This window comes from Lactuca sativa, chromosome 4 (assembly GCF_002870075.4).
Source record: "Lactuca sativa cultivar Salinas chromosome 4, Lsat_Salinas_v11, whole genome shotgun sequence".
Taxonomy (NCBI): Eukaryota; Viridiplantae; Streptophyta; class Magnoliopsida; order Asterales; family Asteraceae; genus Lactuca; species Lactuca sativa.
Window position 1 is genome coordinate 189,701,806 of NC_056626.2, and position 17,950 is coordinate 189,719,755.

The 17,950-nt window shown below is 34.5% G+C and overlaps 1 protein-coding gene across 1 annotated transcript; it reads right to left on the bottom strand.

Moving 5' to 3' along the window:
• Window positions 1–266: 266 nt before the first annotated feature.
• LOC111877130 (plastidic ATP/ADP-transporter) lies at window positions 267–6,842 on the bottom strand. Its single transcript, XM_023873662.3, has 5 exons — window positions 5,791–6,842; window positions 3,055–3,309; window positions 2,816–2,959; window positions 1,282–1,629; window positions 267–845 (listed from the first exon to the last, which is right to left on the bottom strand). Exons 1-5 carry the CDS (start codon window positions 6,541–6,543, stop codon window positions 522–524), a joined length of 1,824 nt encoding a protein of 607 aa, XP_023729430.1. The 5' UTR covers window positions 6,544–6,842; the 3' UTR covers window positions 267–521.
• Window positions 6,843–17,950: the final 11,108 nt, after the last annotated feature.

Genomic DNA, 17,950 nt, shown 5'->3' on the forward strand with positions numbered 1-17,950 from the left:
TGGGACCAAAAAAATTTTAAAAATTGAGGGGGAAGGGGTGTAAACTCGGCCCATTTTATTTTATTTATTAAGAAATATAAAAATAATAATAAAAATAAGTAAAAATTTAAATTGGGGAGGGAAATATAGTCTTTTTCATGTCTGATACGGACGAAAAATGCAATAAAATCATATAATGAGGACGGTCTGAGTGCAAAAAAAAAAAAAAAAAAAAAAAAAAAAAAAAAAAGACCAAAGAAACAATTTGGGTCAAACCATAGAGACAATTTTAGTAATTTATTCTAAATTATATTTCAAATTAATGACCGGTCGATCTTAACGGTTAAGCAATCTATATCTAAAAATAACAAAAACAATAGCATAAGATCAAATTCCATGAAACCAATGTTGTTTCTACGTTGATTTAGATGAACAATACTAAAACAAACATCATATCAATCAAAGATCAAATCCTATACCCCCCCCCCCACCCCACCCCACCCCCACCCCCATATTGATAATCCTAACACCTTTTTCATTCATCACGATTCACGAGGAAATGATGTTTCTGGTGAACTGTCGAGAGATTTATTTTCATCGTCATTTGAAGACACCACCGGGATTTTAACCGCACTCCTCTCCATCTCTTTCTCAATCTCTTCCTCTCGTCTCAAAGCAGTGAATTGTGTGTCTAATGACTTTGCTGCCCCTAACCATGCTAAAACAATCAATAGTAGTATCCCACCAAGATATGGGGTCGAGTTTGCAAGTGATCCAAAGGTCAAAATCATGAATTGTTGGATCAATGCACCCCCAGATTTCCCTAATGGATTACACACCACATCAATCGCCGCCTTACCTTTAACCTGGCACAAAAATTCCAAGAGTTGTTAGTACATGGCATAACAAGTTGTAGTGTGTTTCACATGAATTAAACTAGAACCAAGACCGAGGACATATGACATATGAAATTGAACAAGGAATGATATCAATGGGACAGTGTATCCCATTGTTATACACAAGGGGACAATCTCAATCTTTCATATGTGAAAATAACGTAAATACCCTTTTTCATCCTCATCGTCGTAAATATATAGTTCTAAAAAGTTTTCTAGTCCAGTTGTATTGCATTTAGCATGCATTAATTAGAAATGGTACGATTGTCAATGGGACATTGTCGTACACAATAAGGTGGGAGAGAGACTAGTTCTCAATCTCTCTAGAGCTTGTCTATGTAAAAAGACGTAAATACCATTTTCAGTATAACCATCATAAATAGCACTAGGAAGGTAAATATCGAACCTTGGTGTCTTCATCCAAAGGAATATAGGCCATTTCTTTGCATGGATCAAAGAGACTATATTTGGCGCTTTTGCTAAATATGTTTTGCATGGCACCCACGTAGACAGCTGCTAAAAGCGGAGTGATTCCAAACTTCATAAGACCTGGTCCAAGTGGATCGCCGAACAAAATCAAAGAAAAGAATCCAATTCCAGTTAGCAGCAAAACAGTGGGCGTGATTTTAGCTGCAACACCCCATCCATATTTGTTGAAAATCCATTGACTTAACAACATCATCGTGAACGTTGTTATTCCAGTTGCAGTTGAGAAATCACCCATGAAAGAAGAGTATTCATTCGGACTAGGAAACTGAAAGATCAGAACAAGTTCAAGAACAAATTACACGAATGATTTCACATTTATAACAAATAGTCTCTTCTAATAAACTGTTTTAATGATTTTAAATAGAGTTGATCACAAAAATTACCAAACATGAGAAGGTCATATCACAAAAATAAAATGGTCGGTTTTTATTTTCAACAATATTTATCACCAAATAACCATCGGGAAGAAAGTGTTTGTTAATTCGTGAAATTGTTTTTCCTAACATGATATTTAGCAAAAGTGAATTTTCAAGAAAATAATGTTATTTCGTGGAAATATAAAGTCAAATTCGAAGATTTTTTTTTCGCATAAGTGTGTTTCTTTTAAATACTATAAACAACTGGGGAAACAATATTGCTACATGAACATGAAAGCAAACGTGAACCTAATTTTATTAACATTCCAAATAAATACTTAAGTTTGCTAGTTTCATGAATTCTTTTTTATTTCACGAAAAAAATATTTGAAAAATTTTGGTTGTGGAAAATTATTTTCATTTTTCTAGAAATCATTTTCAAAAAATGAAGCTGAACTTTCATTTTCAATTTTCAATAAAAGAATTTAGAAATAACTTTTGATTGAAACTAGTGGAGTTTTCATTTTCCACTTCAAAAAATTAGAAAACTTGTTTAGTTGTACGTTTTTTGTCTTTTTTGTTTTTCCAAATATTACAATATTAAACAATATTAATCAACATAAACTTTAAAGTATAATTAAAAGTAAACATAAAAAAAAAACATTTTCAAATAAGACAATTTTTATTATTATAATGAAATTAAGATTGCAAAACGATAGGGTAGGTGTAGGTGTGGGGTAGGGTAGAGCTGGTGTGAGGTGGGGTAGGATAGAGGTGGGTGTGGGGTGGGGTAGGGTATGGTAGAGGTGGGTGTGGGGTGGGATGGGGTAGGGTAGGGTAGAGGTGGATATGGATGTTAGGTTGAGGGTGTAACGAAGGGTGGGTGTGTTGTAAGGTTTATATTTTAGAAAATGAAAACTATGGAAATCAATAAAAACCAGTTTTTCAATTTACATACACTTTGAAAAAATGAAATTTTCTATTTTCTTAGAAAACTTTGGAAAAATAAAAGCACCAAATGCTTTTTTGGTAACTTTGTGATATATCATTCCATGTTTGGTGATTTTTGTGATTAAATCTTTTAAATATATATACCTGAGCTTTGAGCTTGGATTTCCATGTAACTTCAACAAGATTAATGCTTATACCATATGCTACAACCAACGTCGCAAGATCCCTAATGTAAGGTGAAGACGCCAAGAACTTCAAACTCTCCATTGTTGTCATGTTCGGTTTTTCCTGCAAAAATACAAAATCAAGCAAATTAATTAACGGGTGTTCGTTTTCATGATTCATTAAAAACTAAAATAAAATTAATTAACCCTTTTGGTTACCTTTTTCTTCTTGCTACGTGTAGGAAGTGGAACATAAGTATTAACCCACCAATAAAGGCCACAAATTGCAAACCCCATAAGCACGACGATGCTCATCATATATTTCAACGAAATTGCCCACCCATCGACTCCTGGACCCAAGTGTTTTCTCATGTTCGAGAAGTATTTAACTGTGCGACCAGAGAAGATTAGAGCCACATTTGCTCCGAGCCCAAATAGTGGATAGAATTTCTTGGCTTCTTCTACTGTAGTTATCTGCGTTTTCATCACAAGTTTACTTTGAGTGTAAAAGATGGCATAAAGCTCAAAAATGATAACCATGAACATCTCCAAGTAGTTTATCAAAAGTTAGTTTATAAGTTAAAATAAGCATCAATCTTGTTGAAGTTAGATTGCAATATAAAATTAAGGTCATTTTTGGAATATTTATGAAAAAGTCCCATAAACTTACAAGTAGTTTATCAAAAGTTAGTTTATAAGATAAAATAAGCTATTTTTGTGGTGTAACAAAAAAACAAATTACAAAAAACTAGCTTACATGTTAGTTTATTTTTACCAAACAAGGCCTAAGTTTCAATGTTAGTATGTTATGTTTATTTAAATGTATAATCATATTTAATTGTGATATTTGTTATCAATGATATTATATTATGAATTAAACTCATCTTAATTTATGATATATATTATTTTTTTAATGATTATTTTTTGAATTTTTATAAATTTAATATTTTTTAAATAATTTAAGATACAATAACATATTATAATAAATTAATGATTAATTTGAAATTAAATATGTAACAAAATGACTATATATCATATTTGATAGAACATAAAATAGCTAGGAAGAATTTCATATATATGTCCGTGTTGAACATCAAAATATCATATTTACCCTTTACAAACATCAAAATATCATATTTGTCTAAATCCTATTTTTTATTAAAAAAAATAATATTTTTAAATCATTATATTTATCAATTTACTATTATACCCTATTCATAAAATTTTCAGTTCAACTTCAAACCTCCATATAAAAGAAAGTTGGTTGAAGTGATTTTTGGAAAAAGAATGATGGTTCTTCTTTGTTTGAGATGTATGCATATAATGTCAATGATTCTGCTAAGGTTTTTGGTACGAGAGAGAAAATTGTAAAGTGGGTTTGAAAGTGAATTGTTATTGAATCAGTTAAGAGTTTGATAAGTGATCAATTTTAAGAATTGATTTGAAAAAGATTGGATTCAATGGATATTTAGGTCATTACTTTTGAGTAGGATTTAAAGATATCAATTACTTAGATTGTTTTGAGATGGTTCACAAATACATTGAACACTTTTGGTTTAGTTCCAAAAATCATCTAGTCAACTTCCTCTTAGATGAGATTTTTGAAGTTCAATCAATCAATGAATGTTGGAGAATTTATGAAAGATATAATAGTTCATTACTAGAACTAAATATTCAAATTTATTGTAAAATGTAATGCTTTTTTTTGTAAGTATGATATTTTGAATTTTATTTTAGAGTAAATATAAATTAGATTTTTGGTTGTATAAATATGATATTTTGATGTTTAACAATGACATACAAAATCTTCCAAATAACTACTATTTTTTAAGTTTTCATATACAAACTGCAAAATTACTTTCCTACAACCGGTCTCCACCACAAAAAGAAAACTTCAATTTCCTTTTTTTGTGTCTACGCAAAATATAGTGCTTTTTGCAAAAATAAAATCACAATTCTTTTGTTTTTTTGGGTGAAAGCATTGATGAAGTTATCTCATAATTTGCAAAATCCAAATTGCAAATTAGATGGCTATCTTGCCTTATATGTGAAATTAGTAGTCCTTTTGTTGATACAATCCTAATTTGGTATTTTTGTTATTAGCTAAAAATTAATTTTGTTACGGTTGTCTAATAATATAATTTATAAACTATTATAACAAAAATTCAAATCTATATAAAAAAATAAATATAACGATATTAGAAAAATATACTCGAAAGTTGAAATATTCTTTTTAATTCTAAACATAATATGATATACTGAAAATAAATTATCGTTTTCACCGAAACTTACACAATCATACAAAAATGGATTAACATCGTATAAGATAAACGAAATATTCGAAATGTTAGTAAAATACAAGTATACACATCTTATTATATCAAAAGATATTCAATCATGAATATTGTCCTAATGGGTCAATATGACCTACTATAACATGTTTTACACATTACCCTCCTTGTTTTTTTACAATATTGGTCATAGATTTAATTTCTATTATGAATTTTTTTCAAACAATTTTAAAAGTCCGTCCAAGTTTTTGTACAACTTTACTTCTACATGTTTTTCACTTTATTTTTTCCTTACAAAATTACTCTTTTATAACGTTTTTACATCTTAGCCTTTTATAAATTCGTTTTTACGAAATTAGTTTTTTATATAAATATGCATTTGATACAACTTTTAACCCCTACTTATTTTAACAAAACAAAAAATATTAAAAGAAATTACGTTTATAAAACATTTAAAAACAAAATTATTAAAAAAAAAGGCATAAATATATAAAAAGGAATTGAACCAAGTTCTTAAACAAAAAAAAAAAAAAAAAAAAAAAAAAAAAAAAAAAACTTTACCAAAGTTACACTAAAAAAGGCGGGTAACCTTATGCAATCCAACAACCAGAAAAACGATATAATAAATTGGAAATGAACAAAATTTGATGAATAAGCAAATTACCTGATTAGCGAAACCCCAGAAGAGAACGGAAACCACCACACTCCCCCATAGCTCCGCCATGACATAAAACAAACAGAAGCTCCATATCCTCAGAATCGCAAGAGGTCCAAGAAACCGAGGACCCAAGAATTCAAGAAGTCGATCAGCAAGAGCTGTTGGATGAAAATAGCCACTGAGAGGATAAAAAACAAACCCAAAAGCCCCAAAGAAAGCAATAAAAGGAAGAATCACAGTGTAAAAAAGAGCCTTCTTTGACAACACGTTAGACAATTTTGTGTATAACAGCATAAACCCAATCGCCATAGGCAAATTAACCCAAGTTTTCAAAAAGGGAATGATTTCAGCACTTGAACCCTGGGCTGTTACTACTAAAACATCTTTGGTGTCCCTAAGAATAGTGTAATTAAAAAGTATACAGAAGAACATTAACCCTAAAGGCACGATCTTTTTCAGGGTCAAAACTTCGACACCCATAAACTTCGGCGATTCCACTTCATCGCCGCCGGGGAGGGCGGCGGCGGAAGCCTTGCAGACATGAAAAGTTCTGCTGTTTTGGGGGGTAATTGTTACAAAGGCGTTGAATTTTGTAAAAGTATTGAGATTTAGAGAAAACCCATTTGGGGATTTGGGTTTTAAAGAATTTGAAAGATTGAATCGTTGTCGGAGACCCTGTTGTGGTCGATTGAAGAGGGATTTGGATTTGGGATTTGAAGGGAGGGATAGAAGGCCTTTTGTTTGTATGAGTGCTTCCATTTCCTACACCTTTCTCTCTCTGATGAACTCAAAATATGTTCTTTAGAGTGTCGAATTTAAGAACCTCGAAGATAAAAATCTAAAATGGCATAAAAAAATGGCATCAAAGAGAGGAAGGGTGGGGAAGATGATAAGGACCATAAGGTGCTTTCGGAAGAAGGTTTAACGTAAAAGAAGGAAAAACTCCTGAAATAAAAATGGACTTATGAAGAAAAAGGAGGTGGAAAATATTGAATTGTTGCAAATCTAGCTATGAGAATTGAGAACTTTGTATTTTGTCCTGAAAAAACAGTTTAAGAAAGAAAATGAAAATCAGAAAAGAATCTCAAAAGCGCAAAGAATCATGTGATTGGAAGATTGGGCCCAGAAGTTTGGGTAAAGTAAAATGACTTAATTGTCCTTGATATTTGTGGAATTGTGGGAGTTTGCGTAGTGAAACTCGATCCTCAGAAATAGCATCGAAGTTGGTTTACCGGTCCCTCCTTTTCATTTATTTATTTATTTTTAATTTTTAATTTTTAATTTTTAATTTGGTATATTTTTAATTATAAATAAATCCATTATTTTAAAAGCAAATTATAATTTTGGTCCATTTGTTTTATACCAATATGTACTTTTAGTTTAATTTTTGAGTTTCTAACATGTCTCGTGTCTATAATTTTTAAAAGTTGCCAAAGGGCTTCTAGTCTAACGGTATCAGGTGGTGTCATTTTTTCTTGAAGTTGAAGGTTCAAGTCCCGTCGTAAACATAGGTGGATTTAGGTGTTAGTTTAGAAGTAGTTATATATTATATTTGTCGGTTCAAAAAAAAAATAAGTCTTCAATAAATGGATAATAAATGGCAATGTTTTAAAAATCGGTTGGACCGGGAGTCGGGGAAGTGAACGGTTCAACTATCACCGGTTTTATGTCTATTTCTGAACCAGATTGAACCGGCCGGTTTTTACAAAAATTCGGTTGAACTGGTTCAATTAAATTGGTTGAACCGGTTAAATTGAATAAAAACATATGGAATCGAAATCTTTTGCATAATAAACTTTGGTAGTTTTTTCATATTTATTAAAAAATTTTGAATAAAAGCATATGATAAATATTATGAAGTTTTTTGATACATTTATATTCATCTAGGACTTTATTTGTTTTTAATACACATGGATTGATGTAAAACTTATGGTTATGAGTTATTTTAATGTACTTAAAATGATCTACAACTTGTATTCATGTGTATTTTAATGTTTGAACTTGTGAACATCATATTCTTGATTTGTGTATATAGATATGTGTACGAAAATACGAAAAAAAAAAAAAGATGAAAATTATAGAAACCGGTTTACTCAGCGGTCGAAACGGTTAAACCGGTTGAACCGGAAATCGGTCATCATTTCGGTTCAACTAAAAAACCGATTTTTAAAACATTGATAAATGGATGTGAAATGAAGAAAAGCTTTGAGGTTTCACACATCTTTTTGTCTTCCCTCTTTGCAGCTCCACACACTAGCAACACCTAAGTTGCCTCCAACCATTCACTTCTCTCATTGCTGTCGCCTGCACCATGCCTTTCTCGATCAAGCACCATCTGTTGGCAAAGATCGCTTTCTTGCCTTCTCTGTCTCCCTCAACCATTAGATCAAGGGTGGCATTCTAAGCCATCTCATGGTCTCCATCTTTCTCATGTTGACATTTAATTGCCAGTCTAGGGTCATCGCCTCTCACCGCCACCTTTTCATCATCTCATCGCCACAATCAATCGAATTCTCCAAAAATTTCAAATGCTATAATTTTTGTTTGCGTTAGTAATCTCCCAAGATTTTGATGACACCTAAGGCAGAGAAGAAGCCCATCGAGAAGGAACCAACAGAAGAAAAGAAAATTTGTAGCTGAGAAAGCACTAACGAAAAAAAAAAAAAAAAAAAAAGGCAAAGATCGGGAAGGTACTGCCTAAAGAAGTTGGCGTTGTCAATTGAGATAGAAAGAAAGAGATCCAAGAAGAGCGTTAAGACCTATAAGATTTGCACCTTCAATGTGTTTAAACATGTGCATCCTTATATCAAAATCTCAACTAAGGCCATGGGAATCATGAAAATTTTCATCAAAGATACTTTTGAGAAATTAGATTAAGAGAGTTTGAGGCTCATGTGACTCATGTGGTACAACAAAAAGCCAAATATTACCTTCTATCGTGAGTCTTGTACTTCCAAGTGAATTAGTCATGCACATCGTGTCGGAAGGCACAAAAGCGATGACAACGTTTATCATCTCTTAAAGAGAGTTTCATATGTCTTTTTAATTTCTTGCCCTTAGTGTGTGTGTGTGTGTGTGTGTGTGTATATATATATATATATATATATATATATATATATATATATATATATATATATATATCGATGAAACATGTCGGTGTTAGGGTTTCAAACTTTTATCATTATGTATTAAGTATTAAGTGTCATTTTCTTTTTGTTTCGAGGAATACAGACTTTGTAAATGTGGATTATCTTGATCTGATTTGTCTAATACAAAGCACGTGAAATGCAATTGTTATTGTTAAGTTTTTTTATGTGTATTGATATTTTCTTTTTAATGAAATGCAATTTTAGGAATATATATGGTTATATTCAACACTTATAATAAAAATTGAAATGTCGATGAAACATACTAGCAGCATTAGGGGATGATGGTGGTGGGGTTTGGCGAGACTGTTAATGATTGTTGATAGGGCTGATGGTGATTAGTGATGAGTCTTCTAGTGATGGTGGTGGGGCTAGTGGTGACGGTGATGGTAGTTATATTTTATAAGTAAAATAAATATAATAAAAAATAATAAAAATTACAATTTTGTCATATTTAAAAAAAATAACTACCAAGTTGTTAGTTCTAAGGACCCAATGACTACCGGTGCAAGATTTGGAAATCATAAAAACTAGTCATATCATTTTTTCTGAAGTTAGACCAAATATGCATATTAGAGCAAACCATAGGGACCAAACTATAATTTACCCTTTTTAAATCATTTAAAAATGAATCAATATGAAATTATATTTTTTTTATTTATTAATCAAAACAATTTTGTTTTACACTAACTAATATTCATTCGGACAAGTAGAGTCAAACTAATAGTTATATTACAGATTAAACGTACAATTATTTTAGAATACAAAATAAGTAGAGAATTTGACAACTTTTTATTGGCTATGTTTGACAATGAAAACCCAAAAAAAATTATGGAAAACGTTGTTTTTATTATTGGTCAAATTCTGTATAAATAATTTGAATAAGCATAAGAATAAGAAACAGACAAAAAATACGTTTACATTGTGGCATTACATTAAATTATATTTAGGTTTGTTTGTCTATATCTTATACAACTTCATACTATTTTTGTTAAGTTGTCGAAAACATCTTATTTCAAAGCTATATAACAAATCTAATATGATAATATTTGCAAAAAACAACATAAAATAAGGGTTTTTCCCGACGTGTCAATCATATGGGAGAGACATTTCGTTGGGATGTGGTTACAGGTTCTTGTAGCGGCTATTTTCGGCTATTCATATGTCCATCAATTTATTATGCATTGAAATTGTATCGTAGCAGGTTGGTTGTCTATATAAATGATGCATGTAGTATGTCAATTGTAGATGCAGTTAGTGTCTTAGATATAGTTGTTAGAACTATTTTAGTGTTTGTGATGTGTTCATAATATCAGTTGATTAGTGAGTTGAATAGTGATACCGATGGATTGAAGTTCAAGGAACATGTTGTTTGTTTATGGAAGCAACATGTTTGTTTGGAATTATCTGAATTGAACAATATTGATATGATATTAATGGCCAAGAATGTATCATTCTGTCATGTATAAGTTTTCTTTGTGTTTGTTTGCATTGGTATAGTTTTTAAGCCTCGATTGTTTTTTGTGATAATTTCAAGGGAATTGTACCTCGTCTACCATCAAGAAGGCTTTAATTCGCAAGTTTAAATGATTGTTGAAGGAGGGCATTGTGTATGCTTTTTCGAATTTCTTTGTTGCTAATAATCTTACTTGTTTGAAAATGTCAGATCATATATTAAAATTAAATTTTCACAAAGACACGTTTGTTAAGGCCATGACATATGGCTTCTCCCATGGTATGAGCTTTTTTTGTTTTTCCAAGTTCGGAAACATTATTTCAAGTCATGATGGGGAAGAGTGCAATTGGTAAGTAGGCATTGTTATCGAAAACAAACTTGCTCCTATAATTGTGTTGTCTGTCTCGAATATTCTAAATTACTTGGTGTTTCGTTTTATAGATGTGATTGATGCTTAGCATGAAGGATGGTCGGTCTGCTAAGAGAGTGTCATTTGAATTACAAGATCATGAGTAGGACACAATTATGTAATTTTGCTAGGATAGAACTTTATAGGTGTGCGAATACAAAATGTTTTTTGTTGTCCAGTCTGAATCATATTTAATGTACTATGTGGATTGAACATGCAAAGTCTAACACCCGGTTTTTTAATGCAAGGTACACCCAAAATTTTCGCTTTTAAATTTATGAATCACGTCGATGTACAATTGTATTAACAATCCATTGCAAGAAGTTATCAAAAAAGGATCGTATCAAGGAAATAAAATACATAGATCCAAATTGGGCATCATTATTGTGACATCCCCATTTTCACGGCCAGAAAATATCGATTTTGTTTATGCTTTATAAAAATCAGAGTACCTCTTTTAATAAAAATGTTGCAGAATTTGTTCTCAGTAAAACATGATAAATACGTTATCAAAGCATTTCCGAAGAAAAGTATTTTTATTCATTTTAAAACATTTGGGATGTCATCTTCAATACAGAAACATAAGTATAAACAGAACTTACATTCATTATCACTAATGATTTATATCTACTTAATCTCTCAGTGTAATGTGACTTCATATCAACACATGTGATATAAATAAACTGAGTGATTCAGGTTTAGAAACCTGGTGAGTACATAGGGTTTTCAACCCACAATAAATAAGTTTATTAAGTTTATCAAACCAAACAAACCCGATTACTCGTTCCCGTTATCCTCATTTTACGTCCCTAAAACATCTAACACAAGGGACCTAGTCTAAGGACTTCCATCGAGGTGATAACACATGTTTCGGGGGTTCCTCAACAATTCATGTCAAATAAGGCAACCATGTGGGGATGGAGTACTACTGGTGAGCATACAGTTCAAATAAACACCTACAGGTTGCGAGCCTGCTAGCGTTTCACTGGACTGTCTAGAATAGTCTGTGGTCGTCATTTATACTCTGCTAGATGACTGGATCATCAATAACATCTATATCGTGGCCTCTCATTATTTTATTTGGTCACATAACAACTATTACATCTACCCATATTTTACCTAACACATTTTGTAGATATAAAATACATATACATTTTAAATCATTTAAAACGTGTATAAAAATATTTCACCCAGCATAGACAACAAATATTCAGAAAATATGCACACATAGCACGTAATTTATATTAAATACTTCATATCTATGTGTAAGATGAGAGGGACCATGCACTCACTTCAAAGGTGGTGATTCCGAACTCAGACAGCGCTTCGCTTCTTAAAAATAATTTCCTTCGACGAAACCTAGTATTATTACCACTAGAGTTTAGTCTATTATTCGCCGAGACTAATTAATAGTCTAGCTATTATTACTATTATACAAGCGTTAAACAATACTTATATAACCCATAATAATAGCCCAAGTACTTATTATAAGTTCCTAATAACGTTACTATAATTAAATAAAAACTATATTAAAAATAGCGTAGGTGTACCTCACTTACAGCGGGTTTTATAGAAAACCGGGCTTTGCTTGGAACAGCGTTCCTGAGCTGAAAATCTCTTCTTCTTGGAGCCTTCGAGCACTCCGGGGCTTCTGCCTCGTGCTAGGGAGGTTCCTAGGCTTTTTGGGGGGTTTTGGGGCTAGAGAGAGGTTCTAGAGAGAAAGTAAAGAGAATAAATAATGGGAAAGGTGTGAAGAAAATGAGGGTGGGAGAGGTTCTAATTATAGGGTGAAATATGGTTGAACTTGGTGCCACATGTCATCATCTGGTGGCAAGACTTGGGGAGAAAGCAATGGTCAAGATTGTGCCACGTCACCCATTTTCGCACAATACACTTCTGACTTCTAAAATCCGTAACTTTCACATACGAGCTCCGTTTTTGACGTTCTTTATATCCACGTGTATGTAAAAATAAGATCTTCAACTTTCATTTTGACTTCGTCGGCTAATTCTCAACCGATCTTAAATTTAACAGTACGAGGAGATTATATTGTTAAATGTCCGCGTAAAATTCATAACTTCTACATGCGGACTCTGTTTTCGTCTGTCTTTTTACTGTTGAGTTCCTATTAATGAGATCTTCATTTCTCATTTAGGTCGCGTAGGCCAAAAACTGCTCGATCTAAAATTTGAGTTTGGGTTGTGCACTGCTAAGCCAAATCTTAGAAAATTCATAACTTCCTCATACGAAGTCAGATTTGGGCGTTCTTTTTTTGTATGTTCTCGGCTTAACGTATACTACAACTTTTTGTTTGGATATCTAAGGCTAAAAATTCCTCCATCGTAAATTCACTATTTACTTCTCCCGGTGTCGTGTCGGTTTTGCCGTAAAACTTCGACGGGCCATAACATCTTCGTTATAACTCGGATTTCGGCGTTCTTTATATGTACGGAACCCTTGAGACGTATTCTACAACTTGGTTAAGATTATTTATTCTAAATAATATTTTGTCGAAAAGTTGTTTTCGACCCCTATTATCTCTAAATTGACTAGCCCGGATCTTCGGGCGTTACAATTATCCCTCTTGTTCTTATATAATTTCTCGCTACGTTAATGTGTTCACCTGAATGGAACGCAAAAACAAAATGAAAAACTACAAAGAGATTAGTGAATAAACCCCTAACAATAATGCACATAATAATTGTAACATTGAATACACGAACAACACATCACAAACTCATTTATAATATCTAGATGTCTTTCACAAAACTTGGTATATAATCACATAAATACACCAATTACTAGGTATATGAATAATGTGAGATTCTTATACTAAAAATCTTCTTGTTTTAAATTTATATAACCTTTATATATGTAACACCCGGAAACCAAAAAGTTAATTAAGGAAAGATATTATGCAAATTGAAGGTCTACTCGTCGAGTCCTAGGGGGATAACTCGACGAGTAAGAATAAGTTTTTGGACACGCATAGAGAGACCTACTCGACGAGTTTGGAAGGAACAACTCGACAAGTTAGTCGGGTTTTGGGAAACCCTAGATTCGGGTTTTTACACACTATTTAAGCATCTTAATCTCCACCCCTCAGCCTCATTTACAGCCCCCAAATCCTAAACCCTAATTCACGAAACCCTAGTGCTTTGTTTGAGGCTGTGAGCCATTTGGGGTGATTTATGTGTACTTTGAAGCTTGTGGAAGAAAAGGAAACTAAAGGCTCAAGAGGAAGAGAGTAGATCCAGAAACTACACTTCATTGGCTACATTTTGGTAATCAAGTTTCTATCTTGACCATTAGTTCATTAGATCTCTTCCTTTCTCTTTTATAAAGGTTTTGGCCCAAGAATGATAGCCTTCGGAGAATGGTCGACCCAAGTGGGTATTCTTCCAGATCTAAGACCTTGAAGGGCTGATAGGGTATAAAGGTGTTGTAAGTCCCCAAATCGCTTTGATGTATCAATCTGATCCACTTGATGGTGTGGAATCCCAATCAAGTGGATGATACAAGATAGAATGGAGAAGAAGAAGAAGAAGAACAAGAACAAGAACAAGAACAAGAACAAGAACAAGATGAATCTTCAATGCACTCATTAATATTCAATAATGATCCATGTACGCAAGATATCCACACACACAAGTTCTCTCTACTTTCTCTCTCTAGAACACCAAGTATGACAATGGTAGATCCTTTGAACGTGTTTTACTCCTTGGACACCCCCTTTCTCTATTGTCTAACCCCCATATATATATGGACCGAAAACCAAGGCCTAAAACCCAATTGTAACACCCCAATTCTCAAATACCCATTTATGGTTATAAATTCTCATGAACTCAAGGTTTACTTGACGAGTTGGTTGCCTGAATCATCGAGTAGCAGTGGATTTGGGCCACGTGTTTAAGTGACCAACTCGCTGAGTCGGAAGAGTGACTCGACGAGTTGGAGCTGGAGGGTGAAATCCTAATTTCTGGGGTTTGGCACCCTATTTAAGGGACCATTAGCCTCCCTTAGTTCCTTTGCAGCCTCTTGAGAGTCCAAAAACCCTAATTTGTGTGAGTGTGCTCCATTTGTGTGTTTTAAAGCTTTGGAAGGTGTATCTTTGTAAGAAGAACTTGAATGTAACAACGTAATTTTCAAAATAAATTTTTCATTTTTCATCAACCAAGTTCATATAAAAATATTCTCAAATATTTCCAATAGTAGTTTTTGAAACATAACATATCCCAAGATCATAAAGATGATACTCTCTCTCTAGTGTGTACGAGTCACGCCGGCGCCTTTCTACGGTCCTCGTTAGTACCTGAAACACATAACACAACAACTGTAAGCATAAATGCTTAGTGAGTTCCCCAAAATACCACATACAACACATACGCCACTCAAGGCTATAATACGACCCTTCGGTCGATGTGTCTCAGCGGGACCCTCCAGTCCCGTAGCTCGTTGGACCCTCTGGTCCGGTCATAGCTCGTAGGGCCCTCCGGCCCGATCTGTATCGTTGGACCCTTCGGTCCGGTCTTAACATCATACAACATACATATAACACATAGCACATAATCTCATACATAACACACATGACCCTCTGGTCAATATATAATACCACTCTAGGTACGTATAGTGAGAAGACTCACCTCAGGTGTCTCGGTAAGTCTCTAACTCGGTAGAAATATGATCTAGCCTCCGCCTAATCACATAAATTAAATACTCTCATAAATATAACTATACTCAAACCTTTATTAACACCTCAGAAGGGTAAAAGACCATTTTACCCCTCTCTTGGCTTAAAGGCCTCATTGTTGACAAAACCCTAAAAGTCCACAAAAGTCAATGGTCAAACTTTGACCCGACTCGTCGAGTGCACTTGGGCTACTCGGCGAGTCTACACGTGTCCGCTAATTCTTTAGTCCCGCTTGGCACGTCGAGTTCCTCCACTTGCTCGACGAGTCACCCCCGGCATGAATCGCGGGGCCACCCCGACTCAACTCGCCGAGTCTCAAGAACAACTCGGCGAGTTCTGCCTTGAACTCCAGTCCTCTAATCCCCCTCTGACTCACTGGGTTATCTCCCCAACTCGGCAAGTCTACCCACTGAGTGGTTTACGGGAAACCCTAACCCTACTCGCCGAGTCTGATCTATGGAATCGGCGAGTTCATGTCATGCACATACTCTAAAGACCTCCTGAGGTCAGATCTGTTCCATTAATCCATAGATCTGACCTTCCCAAGCATGATAATCACGTAAAGTTCAGACCTTGACACTCAAATAGCATCTAGATGGTCTTACTTGGTGATTTAGTCCCAAAATAGCATCTTAAGTTCATGACTCCCAAAATAACTCCAAAAAGCCCCAAGGGTTAAGGTCTGTGGACCTCTATGAGTCCAGATCCAAAGCATGAACTCGAGAAGGGACCAATTGCTCCACAAATCCATCCTCTAAAGGGGTTAGAAAACCCTAACTCTAGGAATCAACACCAAATCTGAAGAAATGTCCGAAAAATACCTCAAGATGAAGTCTATGAACTCTGAAATCACCAAAATCACACCTCCTTTAGCCTCCTCTTGCCTTGGTTTCCTCCTTCTTGCAATAACACCAACAAAATGGTCACAAATGGCCTCTCCTTCCTCACAAACGCTCTTAGGGTTCTCTCTCGGGTTTGGTAGCCGCAAATGACGGCCCTAAGGGCCTTTAAATAGGTCCCAAACCCAAGAAATTAGGGTTTCATTAAATAGCATGGACTCGCCGAGTCCTGCTGTGAACTCGGATAAGAATCCGCGACCATACTTGGCGAGTTTAAACACCAACTCGCCGAGTCCCCTCTCAACTTCCAAAAATAAAGGAATAAAATATTATACGTGGGAATCTGGATGTTACATTGAAGAGCAAGTGACTAGGAGCAAAGGACTTGTGGGGATCTGATATCTACCTTAGATGGTATCTTTTGGAAGGTATCAAGTCGTTACCTTGACCTAACTTCATTCTAGATCTCATTTGGTTAAAGTTTTGGGCTTTTCTAGCATATTGTGAAGCTATTTTTGGGTATGAGCTCAAATCGGAAGTTTTAACTTCAGATTTGAACTCTCCTTGGTCTTTAAATCCATAAAGCTATCAGCTTTGGCAAGAATGAACCCCTCCTTAAGTGTAAAACCCCATTTCAAGCTTGGTTTTGGCATTTTTAGTCATTAGCGCCTTGCATGCACGTAAAGTTTGCAACTTTACGTGATAAGCATGCCTTGGGAAGTTGGATCTGCAGTATGGAGCCTTAGCATGGATTAAAAAGCATCTGTTTGGATGAAGGGCTGAAGGGAGTCGACGAGTCTCATAGTAGACTCGGCGAGTCATATGAAGATGGTCATGGACTCGATGAGTTGGATGAACAACTCTGTGAGTCAGATGAAGATTGTCGTGGACTCGGCGAGTCAGTAGAGTGAATCGGCGAGTCAGGCAAGATTCTTACCAACCATTGGATGCGTGTGAACTTGTCGAGTTGTAGAGGGAAAAATCGACGAGTAGTCAAAGGGTTTCAACCGTGAGCCTTAAGAACTCGACGAGTCATTCTGGTGACTCGGTGAGCGGATGAGTTACATCGGGAACTAGGCGAGTGGCTGGATACACTCGACGAGTTCAGGTCAACATGGACTGTTGACCTTGACCGTTGACTTTGACTTTAACCAAGGATGACTTTTGGACTTCTGGGGCATTTTGGGAAATTGGAAATTTATGGATATAGTTCTATGGTGGATATAGATGATGGAGTTTGTGGCGGTGATCCGAGAGTTGAGATTATCTCTTCAGCGCGTCAGTTGCGAGGTGAGTTACTATACTCAAGGGTCTACGGCACCAAGGTCGGCCCTTTTGATTGTTACTTGGTATGTTATGCTATTATGATCTGTTAGATCGGTATCCTAAAGGGTAGGGTAATATTATGCAATAAGTGGTATGATCTGTTAGATCGGCATCCTGGTAAATAGGATGGTATTATGTGTTATGTAGTATGATCCGTTAGACCAATTATTGTCTATAAACTGATATGTGATTATCTGTTATGTATGTACGTGCACATGTTTGTTTGGCGGTTGAGGCTCACTTATGTTGTGCGGAGGCCAATAGACCTGGGCATTCCAACCTGTTGGTTGTGGGCCATGA